This window comes from Capricornis sumatraensis, chromosome 22, assembly GCF_032405125.1.
Source record: "Capricornis sumatraensis isolate serow.1 chromosome 22, serow.2, whole genome shotgun sequence".
Taxonomy (NCBI): Eukaryota; Metazoa; Chordata; class Mammalia; order Artiodactyla; family Bovidae; genus Capricornis; species Capricornis sumatraensis.
The window spans coordinates 21369515-21395141 of record NC_091090.1 but is presented as its reverse complement, the minus strand read 5'-3'; the positions used below and the strand labels follow the sequence as shown (position 1 = coordinate 21395141).

The 25627-nt window shown below is 49.7% G+C and overlaps 2 protein-coding genes across 2 annotated transcripts; both read right to left on the bottom strand.

Moving 5' to 3' along the window:
* Positions 1-257: 257 nt before the first annotated feature.
* CNPY3 (canopy FGF signaling regulator 3) lies at positions 258-8567 on the bottom strand. Its single transcript, XM_068994266.1, has 6 exons — positions 8339-8567; positions 4784-4907; positions 3889-3985; positions 1536-1658; positions 1185-1302; positions 258-895 (listed from the first exon to the last, which is right to left on the bottom strand). Exons 1-6 carry the CDS (start codon positions 8505-8507, stop codon positions 678-680), a joined length of 849 nt encoding a protein of 282 aa, XP_068850367.1. The 5' UTR covers positions 8508-8567; the 3' UTR covers positions 258-677.
* A 2928-nt stretch (positions 8568-11495) lies between these two features.
* PTCRA (pre T cell antigen receptor alpha) lies at positions 11496-16431 on the bottom strand. Its single transcript, XM_068961115.1, has 5 exons — positions 16374-16431; positions 14421-14453; positions 13669-13989; positions 12544-12588; positions 11496-11998 (listed from the first exon to the last, which is right to left on the bottom strand). The coding sequence occupies exons 1-5, from the start codon at positions 16429-16431 to the stop codon at positions 11496-11498; spliced, it is 960 nt and encodes a 319-aa protein (XP_068817216.1).
* Between the last annotated feature and the right edge of the window lie 9196 nt (positions 16432-25627).

Genomic DNA, 25627 nt, shown 5'->3' with positions numbered 1-25627 from the left:
AGGGAGGCCACAGACAGCTGGGGGGCAGGGCCGGAGCTCTATGCCCACCCCATACCCAAGGCCCAGCCCTCACCCCAGAGCCCCAGGGCCCTCCCTGTGCCTGCTTTCCCCACAGCGGGCAGGCTTACAGGAACAGCCTCCCATCCTCAGCCCCCAAGGCGGGAACAGTGGGGCAGGAAAGAGTGGCAGGGGGCTCCGGCCCCTCTAAGGAGCTGAAGGGGACTCAGAAATCTGAATGAAAAAGGCCGAAAGGTTTTACTCTGTGAGCCCCAGGGGAGGGCCAGGCAGAGCACAAGGTGTCCACAGGAAGAGGGGGTGCGGAGAGGAGGAGCTGGTGCTGGAGGAGCGAGGGGGTGGGGGGCTCTGGAGCCCCGGTCCTGGGTCCAGCTCAACACCTGCCCACTGGAGTTCACACTGGAGTCCTGGGCAGTCCTGAGATCACGGCGCCCGCCTGAAGTCTGGGTCAGGAGAGGAACGCTGGGCAGAGGGAAGAGGCCGGCCTGGGCTGCCCACAGCTGATCCGAGTTCTCCCAGGGCTGGAGTTTCCACGGCAGGAGGCGGCACCAGCCAGGCAGACACCACTGGGACCCCGCACTGCTCCATCTGCGGGAGCCGGGGGCCCAGACCCTTGGGCTCCCAGCTCAGGCTCTCGGTCAGCAGGAGCTGCTGGGTTAGGCTCAGAGCTCGTCAGGGGGGCTGTGTGTGAGCGGGGAAGCCTTCTGAATGCCCTCGTCCTCCTCGGGGCTGGGGTCTCCATCGAGGTCGCCCAGCTCCTTCCTCTGTTTGCTGCCACCGCTGCCCAAGGCCTTGGCCCGGCCACTCTTCTTCTTGGATTTCTTGCCTCCCAGGGAGGCTGTGTCCCCCTTCTTGCCAGACCACTGCTCTGCCAGGCAGCCTGCAGGGAGAGACACCTTCAACAGGCTGGCTGGCTGGGTAAGGAGCTCAGGCTGCAGAGCCACCGGGGGTGGTGACGGGATCTGGCCCCAGCTCTGCTTTGCTGGGGCCCTCCCGGCCCATCTGGGGGGCATCTGAGGCACCAGGCCCTGACCCCGCCCTGTACCATCCAGCTCCTTGAGGATGGAGGCTCCAACGCCACCATTTCTTCTTTCTTTTGCATCCTCTCCTCACCCACCTCCCCTAAGTGGAGAGTATGGAGGGCCCAGCCCTGCTGCCCTGGGACTCACTGGCGTCCTTGCCCTTCAGCACGTGGTTGGCGCAGAGGAACTGAGTCAGGTCCTCCTCCTGGTGGTTCCTGTACCAGTCCTCGATCACCTCCTCGAACTCCTCCACCAGGACATCGCACTGTTAACCACAAGGCCTCACGTTGGCAATGCCTGGGCCTGACCTCTCCCAGAGGAGCCGGGTGAGCCTAAGCCTTGTCTCACCACCCACCCAGCTGGTGGCTGTGACTCCCCCGAGGAGGCCGCAGCCAGAGGCAGGGTGAGACGGCTTGACCACAGTCCCCCAGCTCCCGATGGCCCTCGTCAACTGAGGACCCACCCTCACCGAGCCCAGAGTTGGGGCGGGGCCCCTACCTGCTTCTTGAGGTCGGCCACCTCTGCCGAGGTCTCGTTCCACAGCTCGTAGGGGATGTCCATCACCACTTTGACCCCTTTGTGCACCAGGTTGTGCAGCGTCTCAAAGGTCTCTGACATGCCCTGGAAGAAGCGACGGGATGTGAGAGGCAGAGACCCTTCCCCTCCCTGCCCTGCTCCTCTCCTGGTGCGGCTGGAGATCCAGGGACCCCGCCAAGGTCAAGACCCTCTCCAGCTTCTCATGCTCATCCTCACCTTCTCCTCCCCTCTTTGAGGCCTGTGTCCCACAGCCCCTCCCCACACCTCCTCCTTTCAGAAAGGTTGCTCTCAGGACCCTTTGAGCAAATACTCCTTTCCAGGATAATAAACTGGTCCTGTCTCTTTCCCCTCACTGTGGCCTCCCCCGTGGCCAGCCTACTCCCTGCTTCTGGTTCTTCCCACAACTTGTATCTTTCCTTGCTGGGAAGAAGCACAGGCAAGGCAGGGAAGACTCTTGGTTCTGTACAAAATTATTTCTGCCAGCCACCTAGGTCTTCTCCAGAGACAACACACTACCTGTTTCTTCTGTCTCCCAGAGACCACGCATGTGGATGCAACCCACTACGCACACAAAAATAGCCTCTCCTCCACCCCCACTTCACCCCCGTACAAGCAGCTCAATGTATGTATCATACACGATATTCTGCACCGTGCGTTTTTTTACTTAATAATATCCTTTGGAGAGGGCTTCCTGGGTGGCTCAGTGGTAAAGAATGTGCCTGCCAATGCAGGAAACTCAGGTTCCATCCCTGGGTCAGGAAGATCCCCTGGAGAAGGAAATGGCTACCCTCTCCACTATTCCTGCCTGGGAAATCTCATGGACAGAGGAGCCTGGAAGGCTACAGTCCATAGGGTGGCAAAAGAGTTGGATATAACTTAGTGACTAAACAACTATACTCTGGAGGTGATTTTAGTTCAACTCATAAAGAACTACCTCATTCTTCATTGTACAGTTTGTCTAAGAGTCCAATGAATGGCCAATTTACTTAACCACTCCCCTACTAGTGAATGGTCAGGCTGCTTCTAGTTTTTTCACTATAGAAAATAAAATTAAACATTATTACATTAAACATGGGTTTATTACCAAGTACAATGTTAATACAAATTATAAAGATAAAACCTAGGACTTTTGTGGCTTAGAAGTATTCCTCTAGGTTTCCCAAGGGTTTCTGAAGGATCTCCTTTGCTAGAAGGGTACTTAGGTGGAGGAACGTGGGAGACAGCTCTTCTACCAGGCATAGAAGATGCAGAGACAAAGAAACATGGGCCCTTGTAGGAGTGACAGGAGACACATGAGCCTCCAGACCCCACTCCCCAACCCCCTCTGGATCCTTTTGGAAAGACACATGGCAACAGGTATATGGGGAGGGGTATGGAGATAGGTGGGTAGGATGACATCTTATCAATGTCCAGGAGTCCTGGCATCATTAAGCCACAGAAGAGTTTATTATCAGTTTATTGTCAAGCCACTCCCTGGAATTGCGTGGCTGGTAGATTCTGTGTATGAGAGTGGTGCGCTCACATACGTGTACTGACTTCTGAGCCACTGCATCCGTGTGACACAGTCTTCAAGCAGAATGTGTGAGATGAGGCAAGAGCAAAAGAAGAGGAAAGGGAAGACATCCGGTTTTCGATGGGACTTTAAAACCCTGGGCCAGAGCAAGATTGCTGTTGTACGGATCTGTTTTCCCATCACACATCTCATTCTGGATCAGAACTTAAACTGATTCACTTTATTTATTTTCTCACACACTCATGCACCTTTCTTTTGTGGATAGAAAAATAAATAGCACAAGGGAAAATTTTAAAAAAAGGAAACATGGGCCTTGCTGCAAGGAAGCTCATTCTCCAGTGAAAGAAGCATTCATGTACATGGTGAGTGCAATAAATGTCATAAAGGCATCATGAGCGAGATCCAGGTGGGGCCCTATGGGCCCAGAGAAGGGACATGGCAGTCATCATGCCCTCCCCAAGAGTTTTCTGACATCTCTAAACTCCCACAGTTCTGCGCATCCTGAGTTCTCCCCCGCACAAAGTGCTCTGGCCCCCAGGGGGCTGCCACCTAGGAGCATTTCTGTCCTAGGCTGAGGCAGGACCCCAGGGGGCAGGCCCAGACATCAGCAATGTGCCCACCTGCACTGAAAAGTCAGGCCGCTCAGGATGGGAGGAATGCAAATGGCAATGGATAAAGAACAGGAAGCTGCCAAGGAGGGAAGCTCCCAGGGCATGATCTTCTGATGGCACTCAGACCAGGCGACACACTGAGACCCGAAGCCCGGCCCCAGTGGGGAGGAAGGGCATATACAAAGCCAACCTTAGCAAATCGGTTGCTGCCGGTCCTCTCCTTGTGCAGGCTGTAGTCCAGGAGCCGCTTGCAAATGGTCTCCGTGACTTCAATTAACCTTAAGTCCCTGCCGAGACAGCAGCACAAGACAGTCCCTGCCTGAGCTCCCCTCCTCGACCCTGCGGGTTAGGGGTCCAGCCCTCCAGCCCTGCTACCCCAGCACCTGCAAGGCTCACCAATGGGAAGGCAGAGCTGGGAGGGAGATAGGTCATCAGGGGGGCTCTGAAATGCTGGAACACAGACCAGAGAGACACAATTTTAACAGTTCTATGGGAAGAAAGTTGTTGTTGTCTTAAATGATTAGCTAGATTTTTAAAAAATAAAGCAACATGTATGGATATTTGATGTCGAGATAGTGTTTCATTTGGAAAGGATGATCATATTTGATGGAAATGCTTTTTGGTTTGTTTTCAATATTTATACCTGGCAAGATTAAAAGCTGGTGAGCCTGTTTTTTCTGGCTGCACTGAGCAGCTTGCAGGATCTTAGTTCCCTGACCAGGGATTGAACCTGGGCCATGGCAATGAAAAATGTCCAGCCCTAACCACTGGACCACCAGGGAATTTCCCAGCAATCCTATATTTTTAAAGATTGGTCCATAAATTCCAAACACTGGGAGTTACTGGTGAGGTCCAATAGTCTTGCTTTTACAGATGAAGGATGTGAAGCCCAGAGGCACTTGGGGATTTAGGAAGGCCATACAATCAGTTCAGGGTAGAATCAGTGGGCAAACCTGGGTCTCAGTTAGAGCTGCCTCCTTTTGGTGGGTCTGCCTAGCAGGAAGGGAGAAGAGAACTTCAAGATGCTGATGCCTCAAGGAACAAAGCAGGGCAGGCTGGTGCCCCTCTCCCTCCCCTCTACTTACGACTTGGTATATTTGACGCCTGAGGCCTTCCGGTCCAGGATGCCATAGCCTGTGTCGATCACCTCCTTGGTCTTGCCAGTTTCCTCAAAGGCTGACTTCAGCTCCACAGCGACATATTTACACACTGGGGAAGGCAGACACAGCACCACCTACTGAGTTCATATGAGTCTTTGCTGGGAGCCGGCTACCAGCAAAATAGACCCAAGCGGATGCCTCGCTGGGACTGGGTTGAGCTGATGCTTGGGGCAGAGAAAGGAGTCAGCACCAGACCAGCAGTACAGTTCAGTGGGCAGACCAGCAATAGAGTTCAGCGGGTGAAAGTAGGCTCCAAGATCCACTGGCCCCTGTTCTCTCTGGGCCCTTTTCCTACTGCCTCCATTTCTCCCAGCTCCTTCCTGTCCCCTACCCCCACAATCATTTATGTCACTGAAAAGAATTCCAAACATACAGAAAAGCTGAAAGAGTACAATGAATAACTATATACCTTATACTCACAGTCAAGAATTGTTAGTAAAAAAGAAAATAAATAAATTAAAAAAGAAAGAAAAAACAACAAAAAGAGCTGTTAGTAAAAAAAAATACACAACAGTGATTTACCACTATTTTCGATTTATAATATAAAGCAATGTGATAATAATAGATGTCAAAATATATGCACTGTTTTTGCTAAACCATTTTGAAAATAAGCTGCAAGACATCATGATCTTTGCTCCTAAACAAGTCATCGAGCACTTCCTGAGAACAAGGACCTTCCCCTACTAATCATAAAACCACCACCATGCTTGAAGATTTAACAATTCCTATCTCATCTAATACTCAGTCCATGTTCAAATTCCCCAATTGTTCCCAAGATGTCTTTTATGGCTTTTTATTTCTTGATTTCATATGTTATTTCAACACCACTTCTCTATTCCTACCAAGTTAATTCGTTCCATTTCCCCCCACAGGCCTGTTTCTGTTTCTGTACATTTATTTTCTCATTTCCTCTTATTCTTCTTCAAATAGTTATTAAGCAACTCCTATGTGTCAGGCACTGCCTGGGGATACAGAGAGGAAAACAAGGTCTCTCCCTCCCAGATACTCAGTCTAATGGAGCAGAAAGAAGTGTAAACAAATAATTACCGTTGCATAACACTGCTACCACTGAAAGTGTGCAGTGCTTGGGGCCTTAGGGAAGTGCTTCAGGGCTTGTCTGTCCTTTCTCTCCACTTCATCTTAAAAGCCTGCTCCCCCAAGAAGCCCTTCTGGATGAGTCCCACCTGCTCTTGATTTCATCCTGAGACACTGTAGGACCCATGCTCTCACCAAGGGCCTTGATCATCTCATGTGACTCTCCAATTAGACTACAAGGGCACTCGAAGTGAGGCTCATGGGCTGGATTTCTTCCTTATTCCCCTATTTTGGGACTTGGTATGTACTGGATACTTGATAAATACTGCCTAGAGAGACTGTGCTTCTGATCGAGCAGCTTCGGATGTCTCTGAATGGAATATGATCTGCAGGCTAAATGTCAACAGCATTGTTTTAACAACATCAGCAGAGTTGGATAGAAAACCAATTTACCACCGAAACAAACCCCCTGAAGGCCTGCTTGGTGAAATTTTATAACATATGCATTAATAGATGGCTTGGAGAACTTGGAACACATGAAGATTCCAAAACGTCAGCCACTGATCTCAGAGTCCAGGATGAACTGAGGGTGTCTCACCTCCCTGGCTCTCCATCCAGGGCCACCGAGGCTCCCGCCCTCTTCTGTCCTGTACTCTGTGCAAGCTTATCATTTTCCTGACTCCTGTGCTCCCCTCTCCCAGGTGCTCAATATGTAGTATGCCAGGCCCAGGGGGTGGGAACCTATCAATCCATTTCTCTTATATCCATCAAGTACAACCTTGCCTCTCAACTCTCCCAAACCTTACCTCTTCAAGACCCTCTCTGGGGAACCCACCCAGAACCAGACTTGGAGGAGACTCATGGCATAGACCCTACATCCCCGTGAACATCCACCCACTTCTTTCTGGGCAGGTTCTCTTTCCTCTGTGCCAAGGCCTCTTCTACTCAGGCTACTAAGCCAGAGGCAGGCTTTGTGGGCCAGTCAGCACTTAATAACTAAGGTGTCACAGTGATAAATAAAAGCAAATATACACTTAGGTTAAGCCATCCCATGACTGAAAATCCCTTTTATTCTTTACCAATTACCTACAAAATCAAGTTGGATTAGAATGATCTAAAGATTTTTGCCAGCTCTATGCTTTTATGAGTCTCCTATGGAGAAGAAGTGTGAGCTTCTTAGGCTGTGAGAACAACAAGAGAAACCATAAGGGCCCTTTGGCATCAGAATAAGATAGAAAATGAGAAGGGGAAGTGAAATCCCCAAAGGACCTTAGCTGTGGCCAAGAGAGTGAAAGGAAGGCATTATAACCCTGTGACTGTCTGTTCACCACAGTGAGGGAGAAAGTACAGGCTAGAACCCATACTGGCAGGCTGACCAGTGAGGTCAGCTCATCTCTGAAGCAACTCACCTTTAATCTCTCAAATGAAAGGATTATGCCTCCGAAACCACCCACACTTCCCAGTGCTCAGGAAATATCTGGCTGGCTACAGGCTTTGAATTAGGATGCAACCGGTTTATAGCCAGCTTTCAGGGGTGAGGGGCTGGGGTTAGAGAGGTGAGAACGTAGGAGTGTGTGTAAAAGTCTGAGGACAAAACTGAGAAATGGAGAGGAGGGGAAAAAAGATAGGCCCTTGGCTGGTGTGTGTGCTGGCATGCTTCTCTCTCTCCCTCCCTATCTCTGTTTCTCTCTCACACACACAAGTGCCACACTTCCACCTCTCTGTCTTTGGGATTCACTCTCTTCCCATATCCCTAAAATCTCCCTCTCTCACCAAGTTCCCTCAGGTTCTATTTTTCTCCTAAAGTGACCCCTTAGGTCTCAGACCCTCTTCCTTCCTCCACACACACCCACAGCACCCCAGCTTCACCCACGTTCACTCATGCCTGTATGTGAACAGCTACCTAGATAAGGGCCCTTGCCCTGGAGGAGCTCACGGCTGGTGGAGGAGACGGCCGGTGACACACAGCCGGTTGTGGTCAGGGCACAAGAGGAGCGTCTCAAGTTCTTCCCCCAAGACCGGTCATGTGAATCTTTTCAGTTCTTCAAATTTGCCCTTTGCCTGTAGGCCTCAGCATCTTGTGACTTCGCTTCTCTTCACTCGACTAACTCCTAACCGCTCAGGGCTTCCAGGAGGAAGCCTTTCCCCGCATTTGGGGTCTAGATTTAGATGCTCCTCACCCAGCCCCCAAAGCCTGGCGCCTCCTCTCTCGTGGCATCTACCCACTCCCATTGTAACTGCTTGTTTTCACCGATTTCTGAGCTCCAGGTGCACCGAGACCCGATCTCTCGGCCGCCCCTGCGTTCCCAGCGTCCAGCACAGTGTCAGGCACAGAGTAGGTTCCAGGAACGGAGACCCGCTCAGAGCCCGGGACGGTCCCTCCCCCAACCCTCTCCGCAAGCCCCGCCCCCCAGCAGGATACTCCCCACGGGCCCGCCCCCTCACCTTCGCATTTGCTGGGCAGTCGAACCCAGTCGGTGTCCTCGGCTCGGGCCTGCCTGGGGCCCAGCTCCGGGGCCGGCAGTAGCAGCAGCAGCAGCAATAGCAGGGAAAGAAGCATAAGACGGTGGGGCCTGGGTCGGGGCCCGGACGCGGGCTTAGGTAACGGCTCCATGGCCCAGCCGGACCCGACCCGAGCGGACCGGGGCTGTGCTTCCTCCGGCTGCGCGCGCTGGGCAGCTTCCCGGAGCCGCTTCCGGGACTGCACACGTGCCTCGGCGTAACCAGGGCAACGGCGAGCACCACCCCACCCCACCCCCCCCCGCAACACACCGCTCCCCCTCCAGCTACCTCGGCCCGCCCCCAGAACGACGGAGGCCCGCGGACTCGGCAGCCAATGGGCTTTTCGGGGCTTGCCTTCTAGCGAATGGGAGGACGTTCTTTTTTAGGCTTCGGCCAATGAGAGAACGAATGGTGTCCTCAGTGACCTATGGCAACATCTTTTCCCACCTCCTAACGGAGGCTCTGGGAGGGACTCGAGGACCAGAATTAGGGGAGAGGGAGCAACCCTCCGGTCCTGAAAGGTATGGGAAAGACAGTTTTCACTGCCTTCTCCGCCTTCTTGCACGCCACTTACCCCTGGGATCATAGGGCAGCCAGCCCTATGTCTTTTTATTATTATTATTGCTTTTGTTGTTACTGTCACTCGAATAGGCGCTGTGGATGAGATTTGGACGATTCAGAGTCCCCTGCCTTCAAGCAGCTTTCTTTGTGCCCGGTAACCTTAGGCTTCCCCGACAGCTCAAACGGTGAAGAATCCGCCTGCAATGCAGGAGGCACAGGAGACACAGACTCTATCCCTGGGTGGGGAAGATGCCCTTGAGGAGGAAATAGCAACCCACTCCACTATTCTTTCCTGCAGAATCTCCTGAACAGAGGGACCTGGCAGGCTAAACCCCATAGGGTCGCGGACACAACTGAGTACGCACACACCTGTCGCATAAAGCCCTAAGTTTATCCCGCTGGTAACTAGAATAAATCGTTTCCTCTCTGAGCCTCAGTTTTTATCTGATGGCAAAGTGATCCTCCTAGCTGCTGTTCAAGGCTTACCTGTTCCTGGGAAGCTCGAACGGGTTAATAGAATTAAAACTTATCGAGAGGATTGTAAAAAGTTCATGCATTAATTTTCATATTAGTGTGTGAACTCAGTTCCTTTTCTGGCCTAGTATTTGTATCTTTGGATTCTGAGCTCCCACAGGCAGGGACTTGACTAATGAACGATTGATTTCCCGTCCACATCCCCGGCATCAGGGCGCTTGGCACAAGGAGTTACTCAGTGAAACCTCCTTATGCTGTGTCATCAGGAAGAGGACTCTCTGGGTTTTGGGGGATGGCTTCATTCTGCCCCTGAGGTCAGTGGTCTATGGACACACAGTAAGGCTGCTTCTCTGGGAGATTGCCTGCAAATTCCATTTTTTGCCCATAAATCCCTGTTTCCAGTGCCTCCTGTTTCCTTCCTGGAGGTTGGATATTTATGGTATTTTATAAAGACTTTAAAGGACTGATGCTCAAGTCTATTGAGTTGTCATTTCCTGATCTTAGCTTCTTGCTCTCAACAATTCTGTGGCTGCCAAGGCACTCTTGGATAGGCAGGAGCTGTGGTGTGTAGAATTCCACAATGTAGAGGATCAGATCACTGTCCTGAGGTCCTCCATGCTCTCTAGTCTTCAGAAGACTTGGGGAGGCTCAAAGTCTGGCCAGGAGCCCTCCTAGGAAATGATGTTAAGCCAGCCACAGTGGGGATTCAGAGTCTGGGGCAGGGCAGGACTGGGGGAAGGCGGGCAAGACGGAGAGAAGCACTGAAGCTCAGGGAGGTTTGCTTCCAGAATAAACAAAAGGGCCTCTGAGAGCACACTTACTGAGACATAAATTAGTTTGGTGGGAGCTCTGGGTTCAACATGTGGGCTGAGAGCTGGGAAGGGACAGTGACTGTAGAAAGTCTGCATTCGCCCCTGCCCCCACCCAGCCGCCCCCTCCCTCAGTCTGTGTGGTAGGGACGGAGAAGACCCTGTGGGGCTGGTGAACAGACTGACCCCCAGAAGCTGTGTCCTCTGCCTCGGAGAATCTAAAACAGAGGTGGGAGAACCTCCTTACAGGCTGGTGAGAGAGGACCAGTGAGGAGAGGTGAGGGTTTTCATGGAACAGCAGCTGAGAGGGCTTAGAGGCTCTAGGAAGCTGGGAGTGTCATTGACACCTTGTGTGTGGGCGGAGGTGGGTGGGCGGGTGGGCAGTGTTAGAACGGAGTGCGCCACTGCCTCTTTGGGAGAAGGAAAACTACAGTAGGGCCAGTGATCCAGGTAACTGTCCTGTGCTGCCCTGGGGGGACATCTGGATTCACATGTAAGCGTCCAGATTCTTGGGGTGATGACTGGAGAGAAAACCCTGGGTTTCCTGCCAGCACTGGATAAACAGGGGACACACAGGTTATGTTCCATTGTGGGAACCTCATATTCTATCAGTGCAAGAGCCCTGTTGAAAAAACAAAACAAAAACCTCTCTAGTGCCTGGCTCAGAGTTGATGCTCAGTGAATATTTGTCAAGTGAATAATGATCTTATTTGACTAATGACGTATACTTTGGAATTACTGTCTGTGCTCTTGCCCTTGGATATGATCCTATTACTCTGGAATCCTGGCCCTGTTCTTTTCCCTCCAGTCTATACAAGCCTTCACATCAGGTCCAGCACACCCTCTTCCTCAGTTCCCAGGCCCCTCCCCCTGACCTCTCAGAAAGTTTGGGCAAGTGTGAGGAGACAGAGAGGGGGCCTACCCAGTGCCTGATGATGGGGAAAGGAGACAGAGGTGGGCCCCGCATTCTCCCCAACCTCCAGCCCCACTCCCCAGGCTGTCACCCTCCGGAAGCCTTCCCAGATTTCTGCCTCCTCTAAATATGCCAAATACCCTTCTCCCAGAGCAGATATGAATTAAAATACTTTTTGTTTGCTTGTGTTATATATGTTATCCTTTAATCGTTGTCAACTATCTGCACCTCAGATGTCCCAGTGCCTGGGTGGATCACCACCCTCAAGGGGCTTCCAATCTAATGGGAGAGACAAAGCTTTTTTTAGCTCAGAAAGAACCTCAGTCTGAGGGGGAGACAGAGCCTAGCCCCCGGGGAAGCTCGGGTCAGCTGAAGGAGGTAGATTACAGAGAAATGCTCCAAGGCTTGAAGTGGGAAGCCTGAAGGAGGGTCCCGAGCTCCAGGCCCTGAGCACCGGCGGCCCCTCCTCCCAGACTGGGCTTCTGGGATCCCGACCCGGAGGGCGGGTGTGATCCCGGCGGCGGCGGTCCTGGGGCTCCAGCGGCGGCGAGGCGGACACGCTGAGACCTCGGCCTGTGGTGCCCCCATGATTGCGGCGAATCCGGTCGGCGGGGCCTGCGGAAGATCCTCGGGGCGCCGGAAGCAGCGGCAGGAGGCGGCTATCCGCCCGGAGGACCTCGGGGGGCGCGGGGAGACCGGCGGCCCCAGAGCCAGGCGCCCCGGCCGGGTCCCCCCGCGCGGCAGGCGGGGGGCGGAGGCGGCTGCAGGTCAGCAGCACGTCCAACAGCAGCAGCTTGAAGAGCAGCAGCCGTAGCGCCCCGAGCCGCAGCACCAGGGCCCGCGTCCCTGCGGGAGAGGAGGAGCCGGTGAGCGGCCTGGAGGCTGGCGCGGCCCCACCCGCAATGGAACGTTCCCCAGAGGAGGGGAACCAGGGGGCGGCCTTCCTGGTGTCTAACCTCAGCTCTGACTAATGGGAATAATAACAGACACCTTCCTAGCCTTCATGTTGTTTCACCCCCCAACAACCAAGGGGATGTAGGCCAGGCAGGAGGCAGAGCCTGGCTGTGAACACCACTCTATGTCCAGCCCATGTCTGGTCTCCTGAGGCTCCCTAGACTCCCAAGAGTCTCCCAAGACCCTCATGCTGGGGCCAACCCTCTGGGCTGTCCAAGGACCCTTTTCTCAACCTGGTGTCAAGAAAGGATGCTGGGGTCAGAGGATCTCCCTCCTTATGACCCAGATGTAGACAGAGGCCCAGGCTAAGCCAGTGCCCCAACGCAGGGAGGCAACCTCTTCAGGGGATACCCACCAACCTGCACTGCCCACCCCCCCAAGGGAGTATATTAGCCCAGAGTCGGGCGGGGGCTGAGGTCCTGGGTCCCAGTACTCACCCCGGAGAGGCTCCCAGAGGCAGGTCCTGGCCGAGGAAGCGGCTCCTGGCAGCCAAGGAAAAGGGAGTGAGTCCTTGGCTGTGCTCTCCACCCCAGGGCTATGCCCCAGCCCTGCTCAGGGCAGCTCTTCATGGTGTGTTGGATAAATGGACAAACGAACCAGCAGTGGAAACCCTGAGCCCATCTGTGGCAAGTCCTGTCAGGGGCCCAGATCTCCTTGTCTCCTGACTGTTCTCTGTTCTGTGCCCTTAGAGATGCCTCAGCACGTTTAGACAAGGAATCAGTTTTCTTAGCAGTCTTCTTTGGAAGGCAGGACATTTATTCAACAAATGTTCCTATTTGGAGGATGAGAAAACTAACATAATCCAAAAAAAAAAATCGAAGTAAGTCATCTGGTCAGTAATAATAATAGCTGGCTTTGGACACGTTACTTGACCTCTCTGTGCCTATAAAATGAGACTAGCATGACCTGCTTGTGATACGGTGATATGACCTAAATGTAAAGCATTTACAACAGTCCCTGGCACAGAGCAAACAATAAGTAAGTGATAGCGTTTACTATTTAACTCTTGTTTGGTTCTAATAGGTAGGGTGTCACAGTTAGGGTGATATAGATATTAACCCTGGGTATACGTAGAGAGGGGCTTCCTTGGTGGCTCAGATGGTAAAGAAAAGTCCGCCTGCAATGTGGGAGACCTGGGTTCAATCCCTGGGTTGAGAAGATCCCCTGGAGGAGGGCATGGCAACCTACTCCAGTATTCTTGCCTGGAGAATCCCATGGACAGAGGAGCATGGCAGGCTATAGTCCGTGGGGTCGCAAAGAGTCAGACACAACTGAGCGACTAAGCACAGCACAGCATAGCATACATAGAAAGGTAGTGACCTCAGGATGGAGGAGCCATTATTACCTCTCAGAAGTCACACATCAGACCTTGGATCTGAATGAGATATCACAGTTGCAAATCCCAGGACCCAGGGGCCCTGAGGCCACCCTGCTCTGAGCCCAGGCATCATCTCACCTAGATGTTTGGTCTGTAGCATGCACGCCCTCCCACCACATCCTGATTCCAGAGTGTGTGAAAGGGGGCAGGGAGCAACCCCCAGGGGCCCGGGCCCTGTCCCCACCTGACAGCTGTAGGGGCTGTGTGCTCTGGCTGTGGTCCCCAGCCCCAGGCCCGGTGTGGCAGACCAAGGTGCCCCAGGCTGCCAGCTCCTCGGAGTGCAGGGAGAGCTGAGCCAAGCGAGTCCAGGTGCCATCCTCCGCCAGGGAAGGGCCATAGGTGAAGGCATCCAGTGAGCTGCCATTGCCAGCTGAGAACCAGATGGGACTCTCAAAGCCAGGGGGTGCAACGTCAAGGACCAGGCAGACCACCAGCGTCTGCTGCTTCCCGTCCACCAGCAGTGTGATTGGTGGGGCCAGAGAGGGGAAGGGTGTGCTGCCCACACCTGCAAGAGAGCACACACTTGTAGGGGGCCTAGAACTGTGCATGCCCTCCCAGGTCCCCGTCTCATATCCTTCCATCTGGGTTTCTCTTCCATCAGTCCTTCCACCAGCCATCAATCTATCCTACCCAGGCATCCATCCTTCTCTCCTTGCATTTACCTACCTAACCACCTTCCTTCCCTCCATCCTTTCTACTATCATCTGTCTTCCCTACATCTCTTCTTTCTACTTTCAGTCTCTATATATCCATCCATCCATTTATCCATCTTCCCTTCCTTCATTCATCCATCCATCCTTCTGTCATCTATCTGTCACATCTGAATCTCTCTGTGCCAGGCACTGGGGATACAACATCAATTAAAATATTGTCCCTGCTCTCAGTGATTTCAATCCCATGAGAAAGGCCATAGATGCAAACAAATACTTATAGCACCTTGTTGTGCCGGCCTCAGGAGAGTGGTTACCTCTGGGGAGGAAAGGAAGGAGGTAGGATATGGAATGAGATCAAAGAGACCTCAAATGCTCTGCACCTTTTTGTTTCTTTTTTAAAAATATTAGATTCAAATGTGGCAACATTTTAACCATCTGCTAATCTGAGTAGCCTATGCTTGGGTGCTTGTTGTATTAGTCTCAGGGTTTTTTTTTTTTCTGTTAAGTCTGTAGCATTTTTAACAGCTTTGTTTAGATTTAATTTACATGCCACACAATTCACCTGTTTAAAGTGTATGTCTGTATTATTTTATAATTTTTAAAAAGCAAAAATAAGTCATGTAAGTACTGCAGACATTTGTCCTGTATTTTTCAAAATAGTCCTGATTTTCCACAAATTTATTCTTTGCAATAAAGATGAATCATTTAATATATAACAAAATGCTATTTTTGAATGGGTGGCTGTCTTTTCATATAAACAGAATCTCAAAAGTTAAAACCTACAAATAAACTCACCCCATGAGTTAAGCACAGCCAAGCTAAAGAAATGCCCCAGGGTTCAGGGAAGGCACTAGAGAATCTTGTGAGGACCTAGAGGTAGGGGGTGCTCACAAAAGTTTTTTTTTTGGCTGTACCATGTAGCATGTGGGATCTTAGTTCTCTGGCCAAGGATCGAACCTGTGCCCCCTACAGTGGGACTGTGCATTCTCAACCACTGGACCGCATGGGAAGTCCACAAAAGATTTCTTGAAGGTCAGCAGGCAGATGGTAAGTAGTCACTCAGCGTTTGGATTCAGACCTCTGTGACTCCCAATTTCACAGGCCAACCCACTTGGAAAGATGACCAAGATTTTCCTACATATCACGTAGGACCAAGCCTGGGACATGGCCTCAGGCAGAGTTGGTTTGACTTTTGACTCATCCACTTAATTTACTGAGTCTTAATTTTCCCATCAATACAATGGGGTTAATAGCACCAACACAGGGAAACTGTGGTGGATAATAAAGATCATGCACATAAAACACCTGGCAGATAAGGATTAGTATCATCAATACTAGTATTAATAAGGCATCAGGATCAAATGGAGGAGGAAAGGCTGAGAATGGGTTCCAGGAGCCTCAGCCTCCTGAGCCTTTCCAGCTGTACATAGAGAAACACTCCTCAAGTTGAGTTCAGCATCTGCCTCTTCCACGAAGCCTCCCAGAATTGCTCCTTCTCACCCTGGCTGCTTCCTTCTCAGAGCTCAGGTCTCCCACCACGGGCTCTTCCTACTCCACGTGGGTGTGATTTATCTCCCTAGCAAGGGAGTGCTGGTGACATATTGGGGGGCAGCTTTAGAACAAGGAGATGTCCTGATTCAAAGGTCAAGGACCTTTCCCCACCACAAACATATGAACATGCACATGCTACTAGATGAACCTGGAATTCTCAAAAGTTCAGTACTATGTCTCCAGCCCCCATCTTTGTAGGGGCGGGGTCAGGGGTCAATACACCTGGAAAGTCACTGAGGCCTTGAGACTTCTACACACCTATTGGTAGGGGGAGTTGGGAGCGAACATGAGATACCCTGAGCCCTGTGGGCAGGAGTCTGGACAGGAAGGAGCAGGGGACTCACCGTGTTGCCCATGTCCTGTGGCCCCGTATAGCCCACTACAGCCAGGCTACCCCCCCCCCCACCCATCACACCTGTCCAGCTCACTCCAAGAGGTCAGCACCCTCCCTCCCAACATGGTGGACTCCAGGGGAGCAGGACTTGGGGGCCCCAGAGCAAGGTGGCTGGGAGATGGAGTACAATGGGGAAGGGGATAATGGGCTTCTGGCAAGACCCTCCTCAGGGGACCCCAAATATCTCTGTCCTGCCTCCCTGCATCCCTCCCACACCAGGGATGCCCAGAGTGAGGGCGTGGGCTTGGGCCCACTAGAGGGGCACAGAGAAGGGTGCAGGGGTTTGCTCACCTGTGGGCAGGGCTGGACACCCGAGGGCCAGGAGAAACAGCAACCAAGACTCGGCCATGGCCCACCTGAGAGGAGGCAGGGCCCAGCTGCAGACCTGCGTGTGGGCTGGGGGAGGAGGCAGCCACAAGACGGCCTCGCAGGCCACAGGCACAGCTGCATCTCAGCTGCTCCACCACGGAGCCGTTTCCCCGGTGAGGAGCCTCCCACCCCCAGCCTGGCCCCCAAACCCAGCCTTCTCTCACCAGTCCAGGGAACTCGGAGCACCACACTCCCTCCCATCTGAAGAGCACTCCACAGCGTGCAAGGCCTTTTCCCAGCCACTGCCCCTGTCAGTTACAGGATCTAGAGCACTTGATGGTATGTCAGGGGCTTAACATCCAACACTTCATTCCATCACCCAACTGCTGTGAGTTCCATTTCACAGGCAAGGGAACCGAGGCTCAGAGAGATTGAGTGACCTGCCCAAGGCCACCCAGCTGGCCAGTCAGTGGCAGAGACAGGGCTTGAACTGTTTTCTGATGGCTAGCCTTACTATAGCCAAAAAGCCCGATAAGCTTATTTCCATGTAGTTAAATATAATCCTTTTAAATAGAATTTGTTTTCTAGATCAGTTTCAGGTTAACAGCAAAAGTGATTTCCCATATACTCCCTGCCCCATTGCACCAAGCCACCTCTCCCGCTTTAAAAAAAAATTACTTTTGGCTGTGCTGGGTCCGTGTTGCTGTGTGGGGGTAGCTGTGGCAAGCGGGGCTCCTCTTGGTTGGTGCTTGGGCTTCTCACTGCAGCGTCTCACCGTTGCAGAGCACAGGCTCTAGAGCGAAAGTCTTCAGTAGTTGTGGCGTATAGGCTCAGCAGTTCCGGCTCACGGGCTCAGGAGCTGTGATGCTTAGTTGCTCTGTAGCTTGTGGAGTCATCCCTGACCAGAGATGGAACCCATGTCTCCTGCATTGACAGGCAGATTCTTATCCACGGTACCACTATGGAAGTCCTCAAGCCCCCTTTTAAAAGTAGACTTTTAAAAATGTCATTTTCAGTGACTCCCCTAAATTTTAGCTGTAACTATCAATTTGACCCTGATACTTCACATCCAGATATATATCCTGATGGAATAAGAGATTCAATCACTGTAAGACAAAGATTTGGGCACAAAAACGTTCTTTCAAGTATTATATTAGAAACCAAGAGAGGGAATTCCCTGGCGGCCCCGTGGTTAGGACTTGGTACTGCCAAGGGCTGAGGTTCAATCCCTGGTGGGGGAATTAAGATCCTGCAAGCCGCAATGTGCAGCCAAAAAAACCCCCAAAACAACAACAAAATCAAACCAAGAAAAATAACTACCTATGTTCAATGCTTGGAGAAGAGTTGAATGAACTAATGCTTGGTGTATTTATGTTAGTAAATGTTACGCAGCAGCTTTTTTTTTTTTTTTTTGCCATGCCTGGCCACTTGGGGGAATCTTAGTTCCTGATCAGGGATGGCAGTGATGAGTGATGAGAAAGTGATGAGTCCTAACCACTGGACCACCAGGGAATTCCTGTATGCAGTACCTTTTAAAATCATGTTTTTAAAAGAATATTTAATGACTTGGGATATAGACTAGAGTTTGGTTCAGTGTGTGGGCTGTGAAGCCAGAACACCTGGCTTTCAATCCTGACGATATCATTCAGAAGTTGTGTGATTTACACCAAATTACTTACTTCCCTAAATTTCAATTTCCTCATCTGTACAATGGGAATGATAATACCTCAGCTTAAACAGATCACCCATGAAATGGGTCTAGCATTATTCTCTCTATATAGTAAGAAGTCAATAAATGTTCTCTTTCTGTATATATGTGTATGCTAAATTACATATACAGAAAACTGAAACAAACAGGATTCAAATTTAAAAGGAAAATATACAACCAATTTTGCATAAGAAATATACGATTATTTCTAGACGGAAGCAGACCAAACATTAACAGTGGCTATCTCTGCATGTGTGGATATTGAATAGTTTTTCTTTTCATGTCTATAATTGCTTATTTCTTCAATTTTCTATGATAAACCTGTAAAAATCAGGATGATAAACATTATTAAAACATAAAACTACAGACATAGTAGAAGCTTATTTAGCCATTCCTTTACTTGTAGATATTTGGGTTTTCCAGTTTGGGGCAACAGTTATCTTTGTTCATAAAGTATTTTCCGAATTCATACTTACTTCCTTAAGATTAGCTTAAAGCCCTCAGTGATTTTGAGGGCTTCTGTTTAAGTTAAAAGTTTTTAAAATTGTAGTAAAGTGGTGGTGGTGGTGGTTTAGTCGTTAAGTGATCTCTGACTCTTGCGATCCCCTGGACTGTAGCCCACCAGACTCCTCTGTCCATGGGATTCTCCAGGCAAGAATACTGAAATGAGTTGCCATTTCATTCTCTAGGGATCTTCCCAACCCAGGGATCGAACCCAAGTCTCCTACATTGATGGTGGATTCTTTACCACACAGTAAAGTACACATAACATAAAATCTACCATTTTAAGATCAGTGATATTAAGTACATTCACATTATTGTACATCTCTCACTGGATATCCCTCAATGGTTGCTTCTCCGTTATAACTATTGTAAACATGGGTATACAAACCTCTCTTCAAGACCTTACTTTTAGTTCTTTGGTGTGTATACCAGAAGTGGAATTGCTGCATCATACAGTAATTTAATTCTAACTTTAATTTTGATAGTGGCCATTGGAATGGGTGTGAAGTGTTATCTTATGGTGGTTTCAATTTGTATTTCCCTAATGATTAGTGAAATTAAAAGACACTTACTCCTTGGAAGAAAAGTTATGACCAACCTAGATAGCATATTCAAAAGCAGAGACATTACTTTGCCGACTAAGGTCCATCTAGTCAAGGCTATGGTTTTTCCTGTGGTCATGTATGGATGTGAGAGTTGGACTGTGAAGAAGGTTGAGCGCCGAAGAATTGATGCTTTTGAACTGTGGTGTTGGAGAAGACTCTTGAGAGTCCCTTGGACTGCAAGGAGATCCAACCAGTCCATTCTGAAGGAGATCAGCCCTGGGATTTCTTTGGAAGGAATGATGCTAAAACTGAAACTCCAGTACTTTGGCCACCTCATGAGAAGAGCTGACTCATTGGAAAAGACTCTGATGCTGGGAAGGATTGGGGTCAGGAGGAGAAGGGGACGACAGAGGATGAGACGGCTGGATGGCATCATCGACTTGATGGATGTGAATCTGAGTGAACTCCAGGAGTTGGTGATGGACAGGGAGGCCTGGCGTGCTGTGATTCATGGGGCTGCAAAGAGTCGGACACAACTGAGCTACTGAACTGAACTGAATGATTAGTGATGTTGCGCGTCTGAGGCCTCCGTGTTTTAAGTCTCCCTGATACACCTGTTATACTAATTTTGTGCTTGTGGTCGATCACTCAGTCATGCCCCACTCTTTTCGGTCCCATGAACTGTAGCCCTCCAGGCTCCTCTGTCCATGGGATTTTCCATGCAAGAATAATGGAGCAGGTTGCCATTTCCTTTTCCAGGGGATCTTCCCAACCAAGGGATCAAACTCATGTCTCTTGTGTCTCCTGCATTGGCAGGCAAATTCTTTACCGCTGCACCACCTGGGAAGCCCCTTATGATCTGTGTTGGTATAAAACCACTACAATGTACAAAAGGCCCATATCACTCCTACCAGAGCTTTGTTTCTGTTGTTCAGTTGCTCGGTTGTATCCGACTCTTTGCAACCCCATGGACGACAGCACTCCAGGCTTCCGTGCCCTTCACCATCTCCCAGAGCTTGGTCAAACTCATGTCCATTGAGTCAGTGATGCCATCCAACCATCTCGTCTCCTGTCATCCCCTTCTCCTCCTGCCTTCAATCTTTGGCATTTCATTAAAAAATAAAGTAAAAAATTAAAAAAATCCTACTTTAATCAGTTAATGGCATCTCATTTCCCTGATGACAGTATTTTCCCATTTTAGTTGTTTCCTTTACTGTGCTGTCTATATTCCTCTTTTAGTCCTAGTGTCTAATTAATTTTATAAGGGCTTTAACATATTAAAGATATCAACTCTTTGTATAATGCACTTTCATCATGTTGTTTCAGTCGATAAGTTGTGTCTGACTCTTTGTGACCCCATGGACTATGACCAGCCAGGCTCCCTTTGTCCATGGGATTTCCCAGACAAGAATACTGGAGAAGGTTGCCATTTCCTTCTCCAGGGCATCTTCCTGAGCCAGAGATGAAACCCGAGTCTCCTCATTGCAGGCGGACTCTTTAGCACTTAGCCACCTGGGAAGACCTATAATACACTTGGCTGGAACCTTTTCCCAATTTGCTGACTACTTCTAATTTCACTTTTTTAAAAAAACCTGCAGTTGTTTGTTTTGTATGAACCAACATATCCATCTTCCCTATTGGGATTTATCTCATACCTTTAAAGCCTAGAAAATCCTCTCCTCTCTAAAGGATGGATACATTCCCACTTGTCTTTTTGTGCAAGTGTTGTTTAATCCCCCACCTCCAATTTAGCGCCATCAGGAACCAAATTTATTTCGGTATGTTGTAGAAGATGTGCCTCTAAATTTCATTTTTTACCCCCAAAGAACAAATCAATTATCCCAGGATTATTCATAGATAATCCTTCCTGTCCTCACTATTTGCAAAATATTCTTTATTACATGTTAATATCTTTTACATTGGCGGGTTTATTTCTTCCTGGCTCCCTGATTTCTTTATCCTGGTACCATCTTCACTCGTTTCCGCCTGGATGGTTATTTTAAGAATCTCATTGATGACACTCTCCGGTGACCTGAGGGACCCCCGAAGCCCAGGTTGAGTTCCCACCCCTTTCCCATGGGGCCGCCTGGCGGCTTTGGGTGCCACGGCTTTGGGTGCCACGGCTTTGGGTGCCACGTGTTCCCAGGCGCCACCCTGGCCCAGGTGCTCTCAGTCTTGCAGTCTCAGTGGGTTCCCGCCGGGAGGGGGAGGGAGAGAGGCAGGTGTCCTTAACGACTCTCCTGCCTTCCAGCCAGTGGAGGTGCTGGCTTGGGCTCAGTTACCACAATACAGATGGGGAAGAGCCCTTCGGCTTGCTTTGTTTTTGAGTTTCAAGATCTTCCCAGAATAAGAAGGCTGAAGACCCCCACCCCCATCCGTGCCATCAGCAGCCTGCTTCACCTGCTGTCTGCTTGGGCCACCTCGAGTTGGGACAGCTACCCTTCTACTGGCCCATTCCCAGCTCCCTGACACAGCTTGGCCTGGAAGATTTCTTTGCCTGCTCTTACATTGGTTCCCTCCTTCCAGCAGCCCCAGGAATCTCCCCCAACCCCGACCTCACAGCCTGGCAGGTTCTAAAGATGCCCTCCCCCCAGGATGGTGAGGATGCTGGTTTTAGATCCCAGAACTGAATCCCTTCCCTGAGCTCCTCACTTGGGACAGAACCTGCCATTTGCAGATCCACAATTTAGAGCCAGAGGGTGTTAACAGACATCTCATTAATCCTCAGTTCAGCCTCTCAGATCACGTGATATCCCAATTTTGCAGTCGAGGAAACTGAGGCTCTGAAAAACGCAGTTACATCGCAGAGGATTCTCTGGTAGGCATGTGAAGTTGGCCATTCATTCCAGGTATGTGTTCATAGGTCTGTCTCTCTCCAAAGCTTTTTTCACAAGGTTGTGGGGAGAATTCAACTTAATACGAGGACCCACCTGACTGCTGGTGCACAGCGGATTATCCTTCTCCCCTCTGTTTTCACAGGCACAGGTAGAAAACCCAGGGCTGTTGTTTAACTGAGATGAGCCACATAGAATGTGAAAAAGAAAGTTTAGGAAAAGTAGCAATGCTTATTAGAGAAGATTGCTGATGCTACCGGTAATTACGGAGTGTGAATCTGACCTACCTGATTCAACCGTAACCAGAGGGGCAAACAGGGAGTCAGCATGTGTGTCTACTGAAATATCGAGTAGAAGTTTCTTTCAGTAATACTGATGGGAGACTTCCCTGATGGTCCAGTGGCTAAGACTCTGAGCTCCCAATGCAGGGGGCCCCAGTCCCATCCCTGGTCAGGAAACTAGATCCCACATCCTGCAAACTAAGACCCAGTGCAGCCTTTAAAAAAGTACTGACAGGGATACCTGTTCCATTGATCAACTTAAAATCCTACAGTAATTTTAATTTATTTATTTATTTTTGGCCACACTGGCAACATTTAGGATCTTTGTTCCCTTACCAGGGATCAAACCCGCACACCCCACAGTAGAAGGGTGGAGTCTTAACCACTGGGCCACCAAGGATATCCCCCCTACAATAATATTTAAAATGAAAAATTAAAATCACCTCAATGTTCAAAAATAAAATAAAATAAAATCACCTCAATGTTCAATATTAAGGTAATAACTGAATAAACTAGAATAAGTCTACATGATGAAATATTATGCAGGTCTTAAAATGTCCTTTCATTCAGACCCATTTACTGGTCTGTTTTATGCCAAAGATTGGGGCTGGACATAATAAGACAAAAAGAGAAATTCCTTGTGGTCATGGAAGGAGACGGGCTCATAAACAGATCAGGGACTTGGAGTATGACATGTCTATGTATGTGTGTATGTTTAGGAGTAGAGAATGGGGTATTAGAAGAGGGAGATTATTCTTCTAGAGCTGGAGTGAGAATCAGGAAAATTCTTTAGAAGATGATGCTTGGGCCAAGTCTTGATTCTTTCTAAAAAGCTTGTAATGCCACGGATGTGAACTTGGGCAAACTTCGGGAGATGATAAGGGACAGAGCGGACTGGCATGCTGCAGTCCATGGGGTTGCCAAGAGTCGGACGTGACTGGGCGACTGAACAATGACAAATGTCATGGAAAACTTTTATGATGATGTTCAAGGATTTAAAAAAAGAATATGTAGTATGGTCTGAGGTTCATGGAGACACCACACCAGCGTGGGTTGCTTAGCACCAAGTTTAATTTACATAAGAAAGACGTAAATTTTAGTCTGTGTACACTATTGTTATTTTAGGGTTTCTGTTGCTCATTGCCAAACTAATCCTAATTAAAATACATGTTGTACGTGCCAGGGTCCTAGCAGAAACACTGATGGGTAATTTGAAGAGAGTTTAATAAAGGGATTGTTTGTAAAGGTGTGGGCAGGGTATAAAGAAATTGCTAAGGCTGTTGCAGCACCCCATGGCTAGTAATAGTGGGGTGTCAGCCCCTGAGGCCAGAAGAGGGGAGGGGAGCAGTTACAGGAACCCAGAGCCAGAGACAGCTATGTGGAGAGGGTCCTTGACAACAGCTGTGACCTCCCAATAGTGGAGGTGCTGCTGATCTGGCAGGGAGGGAAGCAGGAAAATAAAGGACCTGACTTTGCCATCTTCCCAGCCTTAGACCTCTGGCTGGTCCCCCACTGACAAGTACGGGGTATGAGAGTCCTCTGAGGCTTTCCAGGGCACAGGGCTGGTGGGATGGGAAGCGGGAGGAAGAGTCTGGAAGGTCACAGAGAAGCTCCTCTTAATCTTTGTGCAGATGAAAAATCCATGTCCCCAGCACAGAGAACACGCAGGGACCCATCGACTACTGTATCATTGGGAAGTGACGTCGTATGTCAACTGAAACCTAAAATATTAGCTCCCATCAGTGTTGTTCACATAAGGTAGCAGGGGACAATGGGGTTAGGAGAACTAAGTTCATATTCACAGCTGCCTCCTTTGCCCTTCAATGATGTATTCTTTTTATCCTTTGCCAGCACCTTGGCTGGACTGTGTTCTTTACCTGGTGGTGACTCAGACCTTTATTCCTATGGGGTCTGAGTCCTTGAGAATCTTGACATAGTGGGTTGCTGAAATTCTCTGTTAACCAGGACAATTGAGCAGAGAATTCTTTTTTAGGGAACTGATTCTTTAAAAAAAAACAAACATTTATTTATTTGACTGCACTGGGTCTTAGTTGCGGCATTGAGCAGTGAATTAAGAGGCACTTAGTAAATCCCCAGGGTTCCAGATCTAGCACCTACTTCTAGAGTGTGGTAGCAAGCAAAATTTTCTCTGGTAATTGAGATTAGTCAACCCAGATATTACACTAACCTCTTTCTCTGCCTGCTGGTTCAGTAGCATGAGAAACCAAAATGGCCAGGGGTCATCTCAGCTTTTCTAAATAATCAGGACTAGGATCATTCCACAGTGCAAGTGTTTCTCCCTTGAATGCTAGAAATGCCAGACTCCCTGAGGTCAAGGTTATGGGGATGGGTAGCAAAAGCTCTTTCAGTAGATCCCAAACTTTAGCTATAATAGGGAAAAGCCTGCAGCTACCCCCACCTCTTGGCTGTATATATGTGTGCAGGCTCAGTTGCTTCGGTTGTATCCGACTCTTTGCGACCCTATGGACTATAGCCTGCAGACTCTGCTGTCCATGGGGAGTCTCCAGGCAAGAATACTGGAGTGGGTTGCCATTCCCTTCTCCAGGGGATCTTCCCAACCCAGGAATCAAACTCACGTCTCCGGCATCTCCTGTATTATAGGCAGATTCTTTACTTACTGAGCCACCAGGGAAATCCCAGTGTATTGGGACACACAATTCTGGTTTGGGCTTAAAGGATACACTGTATCCTACAGGATAGAACGTCCACCTTGTAGGCTGTAGTTTCTCTGCTCTAACTGAGCCTAGAGCTGGCGCGTCCTCCATTCTATCAAGCCAGCCGCCCCTGGGTCATGGGGCACCTGGTAAGACCGGTGAATGCCTTGGGTATGAGCTCATCTGTATGCATTCTTGGCCATAATACATGTGCCCATGTTGCAGGCGATGTTATGTGGCGTGCCATGGTGATGGATAAGGTATTCTTTAAGTCCATAAAATAGTGGTGATGACGCAAACACTGGAGGCAACAGTGAAGTCATATCTGGAACACGTGTCCTCTTGAAGATAAAGCACAGCCCATCCTTTCTAGGGGGGCCAAATCAAGTCAAAATGAGAATGGTGCTCTGTCAGGCCGTAAGTAGGGTGGTCACTCAGCACTGGCCACAGCCAGACTAGCCTCAGGGACCACGGGAAGTCCTCAGGGAAGACCATGTTATTAAGCCAAAGCAATAGCTTCCATGCCTGCTACCACGGGTCCACTGAACAAGCCCTGGAGTGCCTGGGGAAAAGGCTGACAGTGGTCCACAGCCTGTCATTTTTGCCCACTTGCTGACCATTCTTTCCCATGCTTTATTCTGGGTCATTCTTTGGTTGTTAACCATCACCACCTGCTGTTTACCCCACTA

What these genes read in the sequence shown, in the direction of transcription:
- CNPY3 (XM_068994266.1), bottom strand. Translation starts at nt 8,507, where the DNA reads ATGGAGCCGTTACCTAAGCCCGCGTCCGGGCCCCGACCCAGGCCCCAC. An exon ending in GCAGCAACCGATTTGCTAAG is followed by an intron (nt 1,659 to 3,888) that starts GTTGGCTTTGTA and finishes CGCTTCTTCCAG; the next exon opens with GGCATGTCAGAGACCTTTGA. An exon ending in GCTGAAGGGCAAGGACGCCA is followed by an intron (nt 896 to 1,184) that starts GTGAGTCCCAGG and finishes CTCTCCCTGCAG; the next exon opens with GCTGCCTGGCAGAGCAGTGG.
- PTCRA (XM_068961115.1), bottom strand. Translation starts at nt 16,431, where the DNA reads ATGGCCGAGTCTTGGTTGCTGTTTCTCCTGGCCCTCGGGTGTCCAGCC. An exon ending in GTGTCCAGCCCTGCCCACAG is followed by an intron (nt 14,454 to 16,373) that starts GTGAGCAAACCC and finishes TTTCCTCCCCAG; the next exon opens with AGGTAACCACTCTCCTGAGG. An exon ending in ACAGCCCCTACAGCTGTCAG is followed by an intron (nt 12,589 to 13,668) that starts GTGGGGACAGGG and finishes CTTGGCTGCCAG; the next exon opens with GAGCCGCTTCCTCGGCCAGG.